The sequence below is a fragment of the Schistocerca cancellata genome, chromosome 1 (assembly GCF_023864275.1).
Source record: "Schistocerca cancellata isolate TAMUIC-IGC-003103 chromosome 1, iqSchCanc2.1, whole genome shotgun sequence".
NCBI classification, from domain to species: domain Eukaryota; kingdom Metazoa; phylum Arthropoda; class Insecta; order Orthoptera; family Acrididae; genus Schistocerca; species Schistocerca cancellata.
This window is the reverse complement of record NC_064626.1, coordinates 1,140,394,547-1,140,411,406: the sequence shown is the minus strand read 5'-3', so window position 1 is coordinate 1,140,411,406 and position 16,860 is coordinate 1,140,394,547. Positions and strand designations below refer to the sequence as shown.

General features: G+C 43.1%; 1 protein-coding gene across 1 annotated transcript in view; it reads left to right on the top strand.

The window, feature by feature from the left end:
* The window catches only part of LOC126092893 (conserved oligomeric Golgi complex subunit 3), a 142,773-nt gene that overhangs the window by 65,739 nt on the left and 60,174 nt on the right, over window positions 1–16,860 (top strand). Inside the window, exons 7-8 of the mRNA XM_049908626.1 lie at window positions 9,946–10,164; window positions 10,434–10,573. Coding sequence (XP_049764583.1) covers window positions 9,946–10,164; window positions 10,434–10,573 — 359 coding nt within the window. The remainder of the gene's footprint in view (window positions 1–9,945; window positions 10,165–10,433; window positions 10,574–16,860) is intronic.

Sequence of the window (16,860 nt, the reverse complement as noted above, 5' to 3'; positions counted from 1 at the left end):
AAGTTCAGCTGTATGTCTTCCCACTCTACTTCAGCATCACCTGCCGAGATTGCAGAAGCCCATCACATCCCAATACTCCATGTGCCCCATCTCCCATCTGTGTCAGCTGCGGAGAGCACCATTCACCTTGCTCGCCTGACTGCAGGATTCTCCAGAAAGAAAGGAAAATTCTGGAGTACAAGACCCTGGACAGACTGACCTACACTGAGTCTAAGAGAAAATTTGAAAGCCTGTATCCTGTGCGTATGACATCTTATGCTGCCACTACAACAGTTCTGGCACCATCAGCTCCGCCAACCCAGGTCACCTCTCAGAGCCGGAAGACTACACCTGACCCCTTGATGGTGGGGGGCATTTCTGTCCCTGTTGCTCCTGCACCACATACTTTGGGAGCAACATCCCCCCCCCCCCCAACCATCTGCGACATCCATCCTCACTTCTAAGCCAGAGAAGTGTAAGTCTTCTTCAGCTTCTCTCGCTAGGAAGGGGGTCCCTTTGGTTGCTTCCTTCCCAGGTTTCTGCTAGTGGGAAGATGACAGCCACCAGTGGCTGAAGAGCTCAAAAGCAGCTGGTCGTAGGGCTTCATGGTCATCCTCAATCCCGGAGACTCGACCAGTGAAGTCCTCCCAGCCTGGGAAACCCAAGGAGCAGCGAGAGAAATCCAGAAAGAAAACCCCTAAGACCAAGGAAATTGCGGTGGCACCCCCAACATCGTTACCTACAAGCTCTGCGGCTGAGGATGGGGTGCAGATTTTGGCATCCGCTGAGGACTTAGATCTCGCTGGACCCTCACACACAATGGATATAGACTGCTCAGGGAATAAGTTGGTGGCAGCAGGTGAACCTGAGGCATAAAATGCCTCATTGAATGTTCCATGCCTTCCCAGTCTGATGATGTCATCCGCTAGTGGAATTGCGGCGGTTTTTTCCACCGCCTGGCTGAACTTCGGCAACTGTTAAGCTTTACACCTGCTATCTGCATTGCCCCCCAGGAAACTTGGGCAATGTGGACCCCTGCCCTCCACGGCTATAAGGGATATTACAGGAACCATAGCGACTATAATCTAATGTCAGGTGGAGTTGCGTTTATGTCCTAACCTCGGTCTGTAGTGAACATTTGCGCCTTCAAACCCTCGTAAAGCTGTGGCTGTCAGAATTACGACGACGCAGGAAATAACTGTCTGCAATGTATATCTTCCTCCAGATGGTTCAGTACCCCTGAATTATTAGCTGCATTGATTGATCAACTCCCTAATCTTTCCTACTTCTGCGAGATTTTAATGCCCATAACGCCTTGTGGTGTTGTACCGTGCTTACTGGCCGAGGCAGAGATGTTGAAATTTTACTGTCGCAATTCAACCTCTGCCTTTTAAATACTGGGGCTGCTACACTTTTCGGTGTGGCTCATGGTAGTTGCTTTATCAATGGTAGTTGATTTATCAATTTGCAGCCCAGGACTTCTCCCATCTATCCACGGGAGAGCACGTGACGACCTGTGTGGTAGTGACCACTTCCCCATCTTCCTGTGTCTGCCCGAGCGTCAGGCGCATGGACGCCTGCCCAGATGGGCTTTGAACAAGGTGAACTGGGGATCTTTCACCTCTGCTGTCACCGCTGAATCTCCCCCACACGTTAACATCGATGTGATGGTTGTGCAAGTGACTAGCACAATTGTTTCTGTGGCAGAAAACGCGATCCCTCGCTCTTTAGGGTGCCCGAGGTATAAGGCAGTCCCTTGGTGCTCACCAGAAGCCCTTGAAGCAATTAAGGAGCGTCGGCGAGCTCTACAGCGGCATAAGTGGCACTCTTCCCTGGAGCACCTCATAGCCTTTAAACGGCTCCATGCCCATGTTTGCTACCTTATCAAACAACGGGAGGAGTAGTGTTGGGAGAGATACATCTCCGCCGTTGGGTGCCACACGTCACCTTCCCAAGTCTGGGCAAAGATCAAAAGTCTTTTCAGGTACCAGGCCCCAACAGCTGTCCTCAGTGTTACCATAAATGGCGAGTTATGTACCGAGGCAAACGCAATTTCCAAGCACTTTGCTCGAGCCTTTGTTTCGGAGAATCACCCCACAGCCTTTCGCACACTCAAACGGCAGCTGGAAGGGAACGTCCTCTCATTCACTACATGCTGCAGTGAATCCTATAATGCCCCATTTACAGAGTGGGAGCTCCTAAGTGCTCTTGCACATTGCCCCGACAAAACTCCTGGGCCTGATCGCATCCACAGCCAAATGATTAAACATCTTATCTGACTACAAGCAACATCTTCTCATCATCTTCAACCGGATCTGGTGCGATGGTGTCTTTCCATCGCAGTGGCGGGAGAGCACCATCATTCCGGTGCTCAAACCCGGTAAAAACCTGCTTGATGTGGAATGCTATGGGCCCATCAGCCTCACCAACTTTCTGTGTAAGCTGCTGGAACGTTTGGTATGTTGGCGGTTGGGTTGGGTGCTGGAGTCATTGTGGCTTGCTGGCTCCATGTCAGGGCGGCTTCCTCCAGGGTCGCTCTACCACTGATAATCTTGTGTTCATCGAGTCTGCGATCCGAACAGCCTTTTCCAGATGGCAACACCTGATTGCTATCTTTTTTTACTTACATGAAGCATATGACATAACTTGGTGATATTATATCCTTGCCACATTGTACGAGTGGGGTCTCCGGGGAACACTCCCAATTTTTATTCAATACTTCCTGTTGCTCCGTACTTTCCATGTCCAAGTTGGTGACTCCCATAGTTCCATCCATGTCCAGGAGAATGAAGTCCCGCAGGGCTCTGTATTGAGTATCTCTCTATTTTTAGTGGCCATTAACGGTCTAGCAGTAGCTGTCAGACCCTCCGTCTCACCTTCTCTGTATGCAGACGACTTCTGCATTTCGTACTGCTGCTCCAGTACTGTTGTTGCTGAGTGGCGCCTCCAGGGAGTCATCCACAAGGCGCAGTCATGGGCTCTATCTCACGGCTTCCAGTTTTCAGCCGCAAAGTCGTATGTCGTGCACTTCTGTCAGCGTCGTACCGTTCATTCAGAACCCGCACTTTACCTTAATGATGATCCACTCATTGCAGTGGAGACATATCAATTCCTATGACTGGTTTTCGATGCTCAATTGACTTGGCTCCCTCGTCTTTGTCAGCTTAAGCAGAAGTGCTGGCAGCACCTCAATGACCTCCGTTGCCTGAGCAACACCAATTGGGATGCAGATTGCTGTACGCTGCTGCAGCTCTGCAGAGGCCTTGTCCAAACCTGAATTGACTATGTGAGTGTGGTTTATGGTTCGGCAGCGCTTTCAGCATTGCATTTACTCGACCCTGTGCACCACTGTGGGGTTCGATTAGTGACAGGAGCTTTTAGGATGAGTCCGGTGACCAGCGTACTGGTGGAGGCTGGTGTCCCTCCACTGCAGATCAGACGTGCGCAAGTTCTCGCCAGTTACACAGCGCACATTCACAATTCCCCTCAGCATCTGAATTACCGTCTCCATTTCCCGTCCGCGGCAGTCCTTCTCCCGCATCAGCGGCCCAGATCAGGGCTAATGATTACAGTCCGTGTGCAGTCCCTTCTCTCCAAACTGGAGTCCTTCCCTTTACCACCTCTACTTGCGGTCCGTTAACGTACGCCTCAGTGGTTTATGCCTCGGCCGCAGCTTCGTCTGGACCTTTTGCATGGCCCTAACCACTCCGTTAACCCTGCCGCTCTCCGCTGTCACTTCCTCTCGATTCTTGACGTGTTCCGGGGCTCTGAAGTGGTTTACACCGATGGCTCAATGACTGATGATCACGTAGGCTTCGCATATGTTCATGGAGGACATATTGAGCAGCACTCCTTGCCAGTTGGCTGTAGTGTTTTCACTGCAGAGCTGGTGGCCATATCTCGTGCTCTTGAGTACATCCGCTCATGCCCTGGCAAGTCATTTCTCCTGTGTACTGACTCATTGAGCAGCCTACAAGCAATCGACCAGTTCTACCCTTGCCACCCTCTGGTAGTGTCCATTCATGAGTCCATCTATGCCCTGGAACAGTCCTCCCATTCTGTGGTGTTCGTGTGGACCCCAGGACACGTCGGAATCCCCGGCAACGAACTCGCTGACAGGCTGGCCAAATAGGTGACGTGGAAACCACTTCTGGAGGTAGGCATCTCCGAAGCTGACCTGCATTCTGTCTTACACCACAGGGTTTTCCAGCCTTGTGAGACAGAATGGCATAACAGCACGCACAACAAACTGCGTGTCGTTAAGGAGGCTATGAATGTGTGAAAGTCTTCCAAGCAGGCCCCTCGCAGGGAATCAGTTGTCCTCTGCCGGATCTGCATTGGCCATACGTGGATAATGTATTGTTACCTACCCCGTTGCGAAGATCCACCTCAGTGTTGCTGTGGCTCCCAAATGACAGTCGTCCACCTCTTGCTGGACTGCGCACTTTTAGCCGCTCTGCGACAGACTTTTAACTTTCCCAGCACCCTGCCTTTGGTGTTGGGTGACAATGCCTCCACAGCAGCTTTAGTTTTATGTTTTATCTGTGAGAGTGGGTTTTATACTTCTATGTAGGTTTTAACGCATGTCCTTTGTCCCTCTGTGTCCTCCACCCTAGTGCTTTTAGGGTGGAGGTTTTAATGTGTTGCAGAGTGGCTGGCTTTCCCTTTTTATTCTCGTGGTTGGCCAGCCATTGTACTCTGCTTTCATGTTTTACTCTCTTCTGTTTCTAGCATCTCTGTTGTTTTCTTGTCCTCTTTAGTTCCATTTATTGTTCATAGCCTTCTCTTCGTTCTTGTGGCTTTTCCTTTCTTTCTGTTTTGTGTTATATGTTTCGTCCGTTTTATTCTCACACTTGTGGCATTGTTTTATTAGGAAGAAGGGACCAATGACCTCGTAGTTTGGTCCCTTCTCCCACCTTTAAACCAACTAATCAATCAACCAACACGTTGATAATGTGGTCACAGATCCAGAAGAATTTTATTGACTGTGATAATGGCCAGAGAAGTCTACACTTTTGTAACATTGCTTTCTTTATATAACAATGTTGTGATCTGGGCACTCCAACTTTGAGGATGTGGGTTAAATGTATTTTTGTGGCATAGATTTGTGTGAGGAGCCTTTGAAGCAGTGGATCATATGCACTTGTCTCTGCAAATTAACAGACCACATGTACACCACAGAGCACTGAGGCAGATTATGCAGATTGCAGACTGCTACTCACAATTCAGAATCCTGAAACTAGTACATATGGGTATCATACATCTGATCAATTGGTAAAGAGAAGTTTGTGTCAAGACTTAAATTTTTCACATTGAAAAAGGAGGTAATCAAAGAAACCTGAAAGTCATAATATAACTGCAAATGGAAGAATGCAGGTGGTGGTGGTGGTGGTGGTGGTTACAATGATGACGATGACTACAATGATGATGATGATGATGATGATGCAAACAATTGATAGTCAATAAAATTACTCTTTTCTCTTTTGTCAGCCCTTCAGCAAGGGTATATAAACCATTTACCTGCCCTAGGACCTCATTAGAATATGGATCCACAGTACTTTGGAGGTAGAAATGAGTCTAGTCTGACTGGTAGCCACATAAACTGCCAAACTGTTCTACTATGGCATGTCAGTCGGTTTTCGCAGACCCTCAAAATAGATCTTGGTTCAGACATCAGTGACATATGCAGATCCATAATTTGTAGGTTGGTCCTTTAAAACAGTGCTATCAGCTCAGTTGCTACATGTTTTTATCACAGAGGCAAACAAACAGTTAACACACTACACCATTTCACAAATCTTGTCTATGGTGTCCTGAAATAGATTGCTAAGATTCATATGGACTCAGAAATCAGTGCTTTAAGAATGTTGAAAGGGAATAATAATACAAGTTTTCAAGAGGGGAGATAGAAAAGTGTGTGATAACTATCGAGATGTACTCTTATAACAAGTAGCAAAAATACTAGAGATGATAATGGAAAAAAAAGACTGAGGTGGAAAAAGTGTAAGGTCACTTAGAAGAGCAGCAGCATGGCTTTCGAAATGGTACATCAACAGTGGACCCAATTTTTAGTATGAGATAGTTGATAGAAAGGCATTGGGAGTATAGGAAGGATCTGGTGGTGATATTTCTTGACTTGGTGAACACTTGCAGTTGTGTTCCTAGTGAAGAAGTATGGGAAAACTTAGGGAAAAAGTGAGTTAAAACAAACAATTGAAATTCTTCAAGCAGTCTTGACAAAAGTTTCAGCTGTGTCCAGATCCAGGTAGGAAGGACTGGCTGATTTAAGTTGTTAAGGGATTAAGGCAAGAAAGTGTCGTGTCATTATCATCATTTATAATGTATTAAATCATGAAGGAGGCAAGAGAAGCTCATAGAGGAAAGGGTATTGCTATTTGCCGATGCACTTGGGTTGTGGGGAACCAACAGTATGGATGTACAAGCAGAACTAGAAATCTTGAATGAAGAAATCAAGATGTGTGGCATGAAATGCTGTATATAGGGAAACAAGACTGTGTTAGTAACCAAAGTAGAAAGTGAAGTTGTGACAAATTAATAGTAAAGGACAGGTGATTGAAGTTGCGAACAACTTAAATATTTAGCTAGTGTGATAGTGCAGAATGCAAGGATGGAAGCAGAAATTATCATAAATGTACAACAGAATGATGCTGTGTTTGAGGGGCTTAGTCAGGAGAAGGGAGATGCCCAATGAAGTGTAAGGAAGCGCATCAGACATCTGGACAACGACAAGAAGAGAGGGGAGTAGATTTCCAGTCAGTGAAATGAAATTACTGAGAAACATGCTAGGGCAAATGAGGAGATAGTTTGTGATAAATGGAGATTCTGGGAAGGAAATGGTGGTAGAAAAGGTGATTGATAGGACTGAGAAGTGTGGGGGGGACGGATAGTAAAATGGTTTGGACACACAAAAAGGAGGGAAGATGGAAGTATACTAAAACAAACAAATGATGGAAGCCAAGTCTGAAGGCAAGAGGAGATGCAGAACGAGATGGGGCAAGAGGAGACGCAGAGTGAGATGGATTGACTTCATCAAGACCAGTTGAAAAAAGCATCTGGAGTGGAATGGAACAGTTATAGAAGAAGAAGAATGGTGGAAATATGAGGGAAAGTGGAGAGGTGTCACAAATGTCCCAACCTGCCCTTTGTGCTGATTAAAAGAGAAATGAAGACGATGACAGAAAACCTCAGTCATTATTATTCTGATGAAACCTTCTCGGGCTTCCATCTGGGTGACAGCACCAAACTTCGGTGATTTTTCCAATGGTGTCACATTCATCATCTACCCATATGTATACTTCAGTGCCAGACGTCTTCTGACAGGTCAGAGTTCGGCGAACTTTGGCGGGAGGAGGGGGAACTGCTGTTCAACTCTCAGTGCATTTCTTCTCGCTGAGACTCAAAATGTCAACTACTGGGTGGGTTCTTTCTGTAAAGCTGCTAGTGCAGGGTTCAGTGCCGAATTTAGCTGATAGCCCTTGTTCCTGTTGATGAGAGTTTCATGGACCCTTATCTTAGTATATCATTTGGTGATTCTCTCCCAAAAGTCACATGCTTGGCACAATATTTTTGTTTTCTCAAATTAGAAATGTTCTGTCACTGCTGGTGTATCTTCATAAGCATGTAATGTATCTAAAAACAGAGATGATGTGACTTACCAAACAAAAGCACTGGCATGTTGATAGACACACGAACAAACACAAACATACACACAAAATTTAAGCTTTCGCAACCAACGGTTGCTTCGTCAGGAAAGAGGGAAGGAGAGGGAAAGACGAAAGGATGTGAGTTTTAAGGGAGAGGGTAAGGAGTCATTCCAATCCCGGGAGCGGAAAGACTTACCTTAGGGGGAAAAAAGGACAGGTATACACTCGCGCGCACACACACACACACACACACACACACACACACACACACACACACACATCCACACATATACAAATGTCTGCTTGTGTCTGTATATGTGCCGATGGATATATATGTGTGTGTGTGTGTGTGTGTGTGTGTGTGTGTGTGTGTGTGTGTGTGTGTGTGTGTGTGCATGCGTGCGCGAGTGTATACCTGTCCTTTTTTCCCCCTAAGGTAAATATTTCCGCTCCCGGGATTGGAATGACTCCTTACCCTCTCGCTTAAATCCCACATCCTTTCGTCTTTCCCTCTCCTTCCCTCTTTCCTGACGAAGCAACTGTTGGTTGCGAAAGCTTGAATTTTGTGTGTATGTTTGTGTTTGTTTGTGTGTCTCCAGCACTTTCGTTTGGTAAGTCACATTATCTTTGTTTTTAGATATATTTTTCCCACGTGGAATGTTTCCCTTTATTATATTCATAAGCATGTAATGTGTTGCATGCAACATTGTGAGATGCAGAGCTGTGGGTGGTGGGCACAGTGACAAGATGCTGTGTATATCATGTAATTGCAGTTGTAGTTTGTTCTTTTCTGAGTCAAGCATATCTTTCATTTTGCGTGGTGATCAAAAGAAGACGTTGATGTTTCTGAGGGTTCTCGCCATTTTGGGTGAGGGAGGCCCAATATAGGAGATAAATTTTCTCCAGTGCATGTCCAAACTGTGCTTCGCTGTACCCATTCTGGCAAAACACATCTCTCAGGTGTTTCAGCGGAGCTGGGAGACTGTCTCCATCCCAAATGGTATATGCCCTGTGTACTGAGTCATTAGAACTGTGTACTGCTGCACTGGAGGGTCTTCTTTTTGTACACTGCTCGTCCAAGGACAAATTACTTTCCTTACACATGATAGTAGTGTATGTGTAACTGTCAAAGTATCTGGAGGTAGAGTGATTAAGGTAAGATGGTGACGTGGATCTTCAGTCTTTGTGTTAACCTAAGTGACAACAGTGACTCAACATGCACTCCGATGCTGATGGTGTTAAAAGTTTACTCGCACTGATCAATGTTCTCACTTCAGTTACTACTTGCATAGTTCTTTTTACCAGTAGTACGCATGACTCCAGTTGTAAGTTTAATGGTCACCTATTATATGACCGAGCTAGGTGGCGCAGTGGTTATTAGCACACTGGACTCACATTCGGGAGGACGACGGATCAATCCCGTCTCCGGCCATCCTGATTTAGGTTTTCGTGATTTCCCTAAATCGTTTTAGGCAAATGCAGGGATGGTTCCTTTGAAAGCGCACAGCCGATTTCCTTCCCCATCCTTCCCTAACCCGAGCTTGCGCTCTGTCTCTAATGACCTCGTTGTCAATGGGACGTTAAACGCTAACCACCACCACCACCACTTATTATATGCTGGTGGATGGACAGCTTTGTGACTCGCACTCACGCGTGCTGACTAATGCTTAAAAATGGCATAGTAGCTGAAATTGGTCAGTAGTGGAAAATAAATAATACAGCTGTTGAAGGAGATAAATGTTGTCATTTCAGAAATTTTATGACACTGTAGTACTTGCCCAAAGAAAAGTAATTACAATAACCAACATCTTAGCAGATGGAAGGCTGACATTCAGGAAGTTGTCAGAAAAATAACATGAGTAGGACATGAAAGGAAGCCCCTAAGATGTGGGGGGATGAATTATGTGAAATGTCCGTAGGAAAATGTGATGTGCCATAAATCACCTCATTTCAGAAATAAGAATGAAATTATTAATTCAAAAATTGTTCATACATTTGAAAAAAAAATAATTTTCATGTTTATGTTCATATTGTGCCAGTTGGCATCATCATCATCATAATTGTAGTCATCGCAGTCGTTGTTGTTGTTATCATCATCATCATCATCATGTGCAGTTCCCTGCCACTGACAATGCCTGCTTTGAACACAAACCCCTCCATCTCCTCCAGTCTTCCCACCAACTCTCTGACCCACTCTTATCCTCTCTCCTGAATGCTTTCCTCCACGTCTTTTAGCCACTTGTCCCTTAGCATTCCCCTCGACACACTTGCAGTTTCTTACCTTTACTACAATCTGTTGCAGATATGAAAGTTTACTCGCAGAATGCCACCATAGCTACTTTTCGCAGCGAGAACAGTTGCTTGGAACTGGAGTCGCCACCGCAGTTAGTGAGCTAGCAGGACAGCATCGTGGTGACCACTGCTCCCTCGTACGCAGTGGGTGTGCTTTCCTCGTACATGTGTGTCACGACGAGTACCAGCTGTTCTATCAGTTCTTCACTCTCCATACACCACAACTCACGTGAGTTGTAATCAGTACTGTGCTATGTAAATATGGTGAAAAGTTCTTGCAGAATGCAAATATTGTGGGAAACCATTATTCTTTCTTTTTGCTGTTGAAGTATGTTATGTGGAAATATACAATAGTTGTTGATATTGTAGGGAAACAGCTTGAAATTAGTAAGAATTAAATCTCATTGTAGAAATGTTTCACATTTTTATATTATTTTGTTTTTAACTGCACATGTAATTTTTCACGAGCACACAAGAAATTATAATTATTTCTTTCAGAACATACCTTGAGGGTCTCTGTACATCATTGTATGATGTACTCCGGCCATTTATTATTCACATAAATCATCTGGAAACATTAGCAGAAGTTTGTAGCATATTGAGACTGGAAATGTTGGAGGAACATGTTCAAAATAACCGTAAGTGTTTATTGTTCTTACAATACAGCACATAATGAGATTTTCACTCTGCAGCAGAGTGTGTGCTGATATGAAACTTCCTGACAGATTAAAACTGTTTGCCGGACCAAGACTCGGACTCGGGACATTTGCCTTTTGCAGGCAAGTGCTCAACCAACTGAGCTACCCAAGCACAACTCACGACCCATCCTCACAGCTTCAATTCTGCCAGTACCTCGTCTCCTACTTTTCGAACTTCACAGAAGCTCTTCTGCGAATCTTGCAGAACTCTAGCACTCTTGGAAGAAAGGATATTCTTAGAAGAGCTTCTGTGAAGTTAGGAAGGTAGGAGACCAGGTACTGGCAGAATTGAAGCTGTGAGGACGGGTCATGAGTCATGCTTGGGTAGCTCAGTTGGTAGAGTACTTGCCCGCGAAAGGCAAATGTCCCGAGTTCGAGTCTCTGTCTGGCACACAGTTTTAATCTGTCGGGAAGTTTCAATACAGCACATACTTAACACAATGTACATTGAAACTTGTAAATTAATGTCTGTATTACCTGTATTAAGATGTTCTTATTGACTATGTCCGCCTCCGTAGCGTTACCGCCTACCACAGAGGGGGCCGGGTTCGATACCTGGCAGGGGACTAGGTGTTTTGTGTCCTTTATCATTTCATTATCATTGACTCGCTAGTCGCCGAAGTGGCGTCAACTGAAAAGGACTTGCAATACGGTGGCCGAACTCCCCCGAATGGGGCCTCCCGGCCAACAATGCCATACGATCATTTCCATTTTGACTATGAAATGTCTGATGTGATTAACGAGTAAACAAGTAACTGATCTATCTTGAACTGCTGGTTTCCCATGTGTTCAATTGATTATTAAAGGAAATCAAAAACTATTATTGAAATAATGGAAGGAGTAAAATTAATAACACCATATGGTTGAGATGCTGAACAGTCAGGTAGGCACATAATCGAGATTGAAAATGTTGCTGAACTTTCGGACAATATCCTCCTCCTGAGCTTCATCAGTAACATCTTTGTGGCCTGAAATCATGCTGAACAACTCCTCCTCTGCCTTCAGTAACTGATTTCGTTTTTCCCAACTGAACTTTATCTGCTGCTCATCCAAATTCCATGGCACTTTCCTGGATTTGACGTCCATTCTCGTTGAGGCTCTACAATTTGGTCCACCTCAAACCAGCCAACAAGCAACAATATATCTAGTTTGACAACTGCCATCCAGTCCACTTCAACTATCCTCTTCTCTACAGCCTAAGTATGCATGATAAAATAGTCCATTACAAAATGGCATCCCTTAGTACCTGTTAGGGCACACAGCTATAGTGCGAGAGAGAGGGAGAGAGAATACACTTCGCATACTTTGGTGGAAGTTGCGTAAGATCACTTAATGACAATCGAATGAGCACTTGTACATGGTGACATGAATGACACAGACAAGTTTGCACTTGTTCATGGCCATGCAGATGTTGCATGCCTACATTCTAAATTTCATGTAGCCTGCAAATTTGCAGTGTGCCCATGTGGCATGTTATTCGCCTTGTACCCAGAGATGGGTGAAATTTATTCAAACGTTGAGTAACAGATGCAGAGAGAAATTATTATTCGTAAAATAAAGGAGAGGCAACTAGTCACCTATAGCTGAATGATTTGTAGTGCATAGAAACTCCCAACGGAAAGCCATTCATACCAGCTTTCAAGCCTTTGCTCTTTCTCTTGTGGAAATAAACACATCACACAGACACCTAAACACACATGCCCATTGGCGCACTGATTGTCACTCTCACCATGGCCACAGGTGTGCGTGCGTGCGTGCATGCCTTTCCTTTATTTCACGTATTATTCTATCCAGGAATTTCCATTGTTGTTAAAAATCAGTATTCATTGTTCATAAACAACAAATGTTGTTCAAATCATTTTTCACTTACAGTGGTAAAGACATGTACTCATCATCTGTGAACAAAGTGTTACACATAGTGACTACATCTGAAACCTAGTGACACTTATTGCTCCAATTATTTGTAATTTATTAACATATGTACTTTTTGTTGCTTTTAAATTAGTTTTCAGAACAGCTGTTATGTCAGACATATCAGCAGAAACTTTATTTGATTTTCAAAGATTTGCCAATGAGACGCCAAAGAAAATATGTCCCACACATGCAAAGGGGATATCGGTGGGTTATATCTCTTGAGTTAGTCTGTATTTCAAGATAACTGGTGCTGTTGTCTTTGTCAAATAATTCATTGTGATTCCACATTACCTTCAATTCTCAAATTACATTCAAAATAAAATTTTCTTTTACATTGTAATAGCATTCGGAGCTCGTATCCTAATTTCAACAACTTTCTTTGACTCTTGTATGTCTGTAGTTTGTTGTAAGCATCCCTTGGTCATAGAGAGCAATATAAGTGAACTATTTGTTTTTAAATTGTGTGTAAGACATTGCTGCAATAATTGCAATTGGTGTAGAAAGCCAAAATATGTCTTCTAATCATCTGTTCACACTTTCTCTATACAAAAAGTTGCTATTGTACTGCAGTGTTATGAACTCTCGGTATGTACTCAAGCCTAATGTTTCTTTTGAAATTTTAGAATGTCAAAGCTCTATGTAGCTGTGAAACTACTTCAATTATAATGTAAAATTTACTCAAGAGTTTATTGCAAAATACATTTGGATAACTTTGGGCATCCAACCAATTGCATTCCATAAATGTTTGAGGAGTTCTTTAGATTTAGTCTGTTGATGATAATTGTTTGCAACTGAGTTTTTACTTTTCGCAATCATTTTGTAGCATTTCCAACATGAGTGAATTGTGTAATAAAGACATACATCTGATAGTGTTAACAATCTTTAGTACAATGGAGGAAGATGCTGCAAATTAAGAGTTTGTTGTATGTAGTCTCACCTTTGGCTACTTATGTTGAGCACTTCCGCATGTTAGTGGGGGGGGGGGGGGGGTCAGCAAGTAGTATTGGCAACTGTAGAGTCAGTCGAATTGGGCCGCGTTGGTAGTGTACCTGCTGAGTCCATCTGCCTGTGATGTATTTTTGTGTTGCATTTGTTGTGCTCTAAAACAAGTAAAGCTGTGCTCAACCCACAATTTGGTTTGAGCAGTGTGTTGCTTTACTAGTTATAGTGGTGTGTCCTTGACTTCCTTCCATCTGTCAACTGACTCACACAGCCAGGTAGAAGAGAACCTACAGGTCAGCATGCACATATAGATTATGCCTACTTCACGTGACATTTTTCTCGTTGTTGGAGATGATAGAAGTGATAACTAACAGAAAAAATTGTAGAAATGGTGATAAAACACACAATCTTAGGCTTTGTAGTCTGGGACTTGAATCACTTTTATCATCCTACATACATACTATGCAAGCCGAAAAGTATATCAGTCTTTCTATTGTGCCTGTTCGCAGTTCGACTTGTCATTTATGTGGTGCCTAGCACTCTGTCTGTTTCATAATATTTTGAAGCTCTTGAAATGTAAATAAAAATAAAGGCTTACTTTTCTTAACAAAGGATGGAAAGTTTTACTTGAAAGTAAAAATTTGACTTCAGGGACAAAACTGTGAGACTGAGTTGCAAGAAAACTTCTTGAAACAGTTAATATTAGTGCCCAGAAAAGGTGGTAGGTGCTGAAATAATGAAAGATGAAATCAAGTTAAATTCATGAACAGCATAATATTGTCTGTTTTGCATATATAAAGCAAAAGCACTTTCCTGTATCCCTGAATTGTGGGCGTAATATTTATGTAAAAGGGAAGAAAGAATGGAAATCCACTTGCAAGCAGAGTGAACCTATTGTCATATTATTATTCTCTTCATGACTGCCTTCCCACATTTAGTTTTTCCACCGTAAAAAAATGTAGGATAATAGCTTTAAACTTTTGTTTTCATATAAATTCAAATACTATTTTCAACAAATGCCTTTAGGAGAATTACTGTTCATCAGATGTCAGCTAAAAGATTAATGTGTTTTACACCCTGGTAAAGGTTGCAGGCATGGTAGTGGCATCATTCACTGTTAGAGTAAGTATTTGCAGTGGTTCAGTTAGTGAAGATTACTTTTTTCCTGGTCCATTTCCCAACTTGTATTTTATCTCCAAAAAGAAGTAAATCTTTCACAGATTTAATAAACACAATAACGACAGTGAGGAGTCACTTGCAGCTTAATTTTATGGAATTTTTTCCACAGTAGGGGTAGTCACATTGACAACACTGTAGAAAGCGGTTCTTACTGCAGAGGTAGGATGGCATTGAAAACATTGTTCCCATTATTTTTCTGGTTGTTTTGGGATAATCACCTCAAGGGGGTTTTGTGAATGAGTGAACCGTGCAGACACATTTATGTACAGTCCATTGATAAGTTATTTACTGAATAGAATTTGCACTGAGCCAGGGTAACAAGTTACAAATAATGTATTCACAAATAAATTAATTTGAATGATATGCTTTTTAATGTAATTAAATACAATGTAGCTGGAGTGAAGTTTTTTTTATGCTACTCAGCATAAATGTTTTTCATTTTTTCTGTCCAAAGTATGTCTCAATGACAGCATGATTTTAGCAGCAGAGTGAATGTGAGCATTATTTCACAAGTTATTCTTTCACACAGATTTAGCTCCACAGCTAAAGCAATGACCTTCAGTAACATTCAGTATTTGATATTTTCGTTATATCACTTTAATTTTTGTTGTACATTATCATACTCAATCACTGTGGTAATACTTGACAAGTCTCCAGTAAACAGCATAAACTTTTTCTGTAGAAAACACGTAAAACTGACAAGTGAAAGAAATTCTAATTTTAAATGCATTTCAGCACTTGCCAGGCCCATTAGTGCCACTGCATTGTGACGAAGTTGTGTAATCTTTTCTTAGCCATGTGACAGGGGCACTCAGCGAGTGCATGCCACATGATACTGAGTGCAGAAACCGTCAACTGCTTGCTTCCACGTGTACAAAGCAAGTGACAGGCAGTGAGCTCTGCACGCGTGGTTCAGCTGTGCGGATGCAGTGCTCTAGGACCTACACAAATGACTACCCTACAGCTCCTGTCAAAAATTAGTTCCCAGATGGTCTTTTCCCCGTGCCCCTGCTGCCTGCAGCCTGCCCATTTAAATACAATAGTTTTATACAATAAGATGTGGAAGAAACAAGTGTCTCATTTGAAGGGATAACATAATACATTTTGTCAGTCAGGAAAAATAAAATGAAATGAATAAACAGATTTTTTTTTTATTTATAAAGAACGAGGATAATGCATTTACAAGTCACTTTTAAAAACATTTTTCACATGGTCGATATTTTGTAGTTCTGTATTTCTATCTTTGGTGCTGTGATTTGTCACAACTTTTCACCAGACTTGAATTTGTTTGAGTCCATATGGCATATTTCCTCTCATGATATCTAAAAGCATCTATCCACACAATACCTTGCAAGTGTTGAAGTAGTGAGGGAAGCGTTAAACCCACCAGGCAAAAATTATTGCCCTCCCTCCCCTCCCCACTTGTCCTCCACATTAATACCAGCAACACCACCTCTAGCTTCAAAAACATCTTGTTCGGCCTCAGAGAAGGAGTCCACAGGTTTCTTATAGTTCAGCATGTCCAGCTGAGGCACCACTCATTGGTGATCAAATCCCTGTGAGCCACAAAATTGCAGGAATGCCGATTGCTACATTTCACCATTTGCTCCTGGGCATTTTTCTGTGGGAATGAGATTGGGCTGGTGACTGTAGGTGTGATTGTGCCCAATTGTCTGTCCAACCGGGAATATGTGCCTGCAGCCCTGTGGACCTGGCGAGCCAGAAAATGGTCGTGTCCAGAACATAATCCTCATTAACATAAAGGGAAAAGGGCAAAACTTGGTCACTGAGACTGCTGAAATAAAGTTCTGGTTTACACTCACGAAAGCCTGAATAAACGGGCTCAAGTCATCCAAAGGAGAGAAAAAATCAGAACCTCTGCCAGCCAGAACTGTGTGCTCCACGTCCCTTGTTGTGCCATCGGTGCACCCAGTGCCTCACACAATTTAGAAAACAAAATCAAAATTGTGGCATGTCAGACTACGGTACACTCCTCCAGTCACCCGCTGTCCGGTTGTGTGCTGTACAACTCCGACCAGAGCTGCCAGTGGTAGCGGTTGTGCGTAAGTGAACTGTGCTTGATTTTGTGAACTTGTGTGTGTTTTCTTTGTTGAAGAAGACTGGCCGAAAGCTATAATGTGTAAAAATATTTTTGTTGTGCCTGTCTGCAACCCAGCAGGTCATCTTTACAG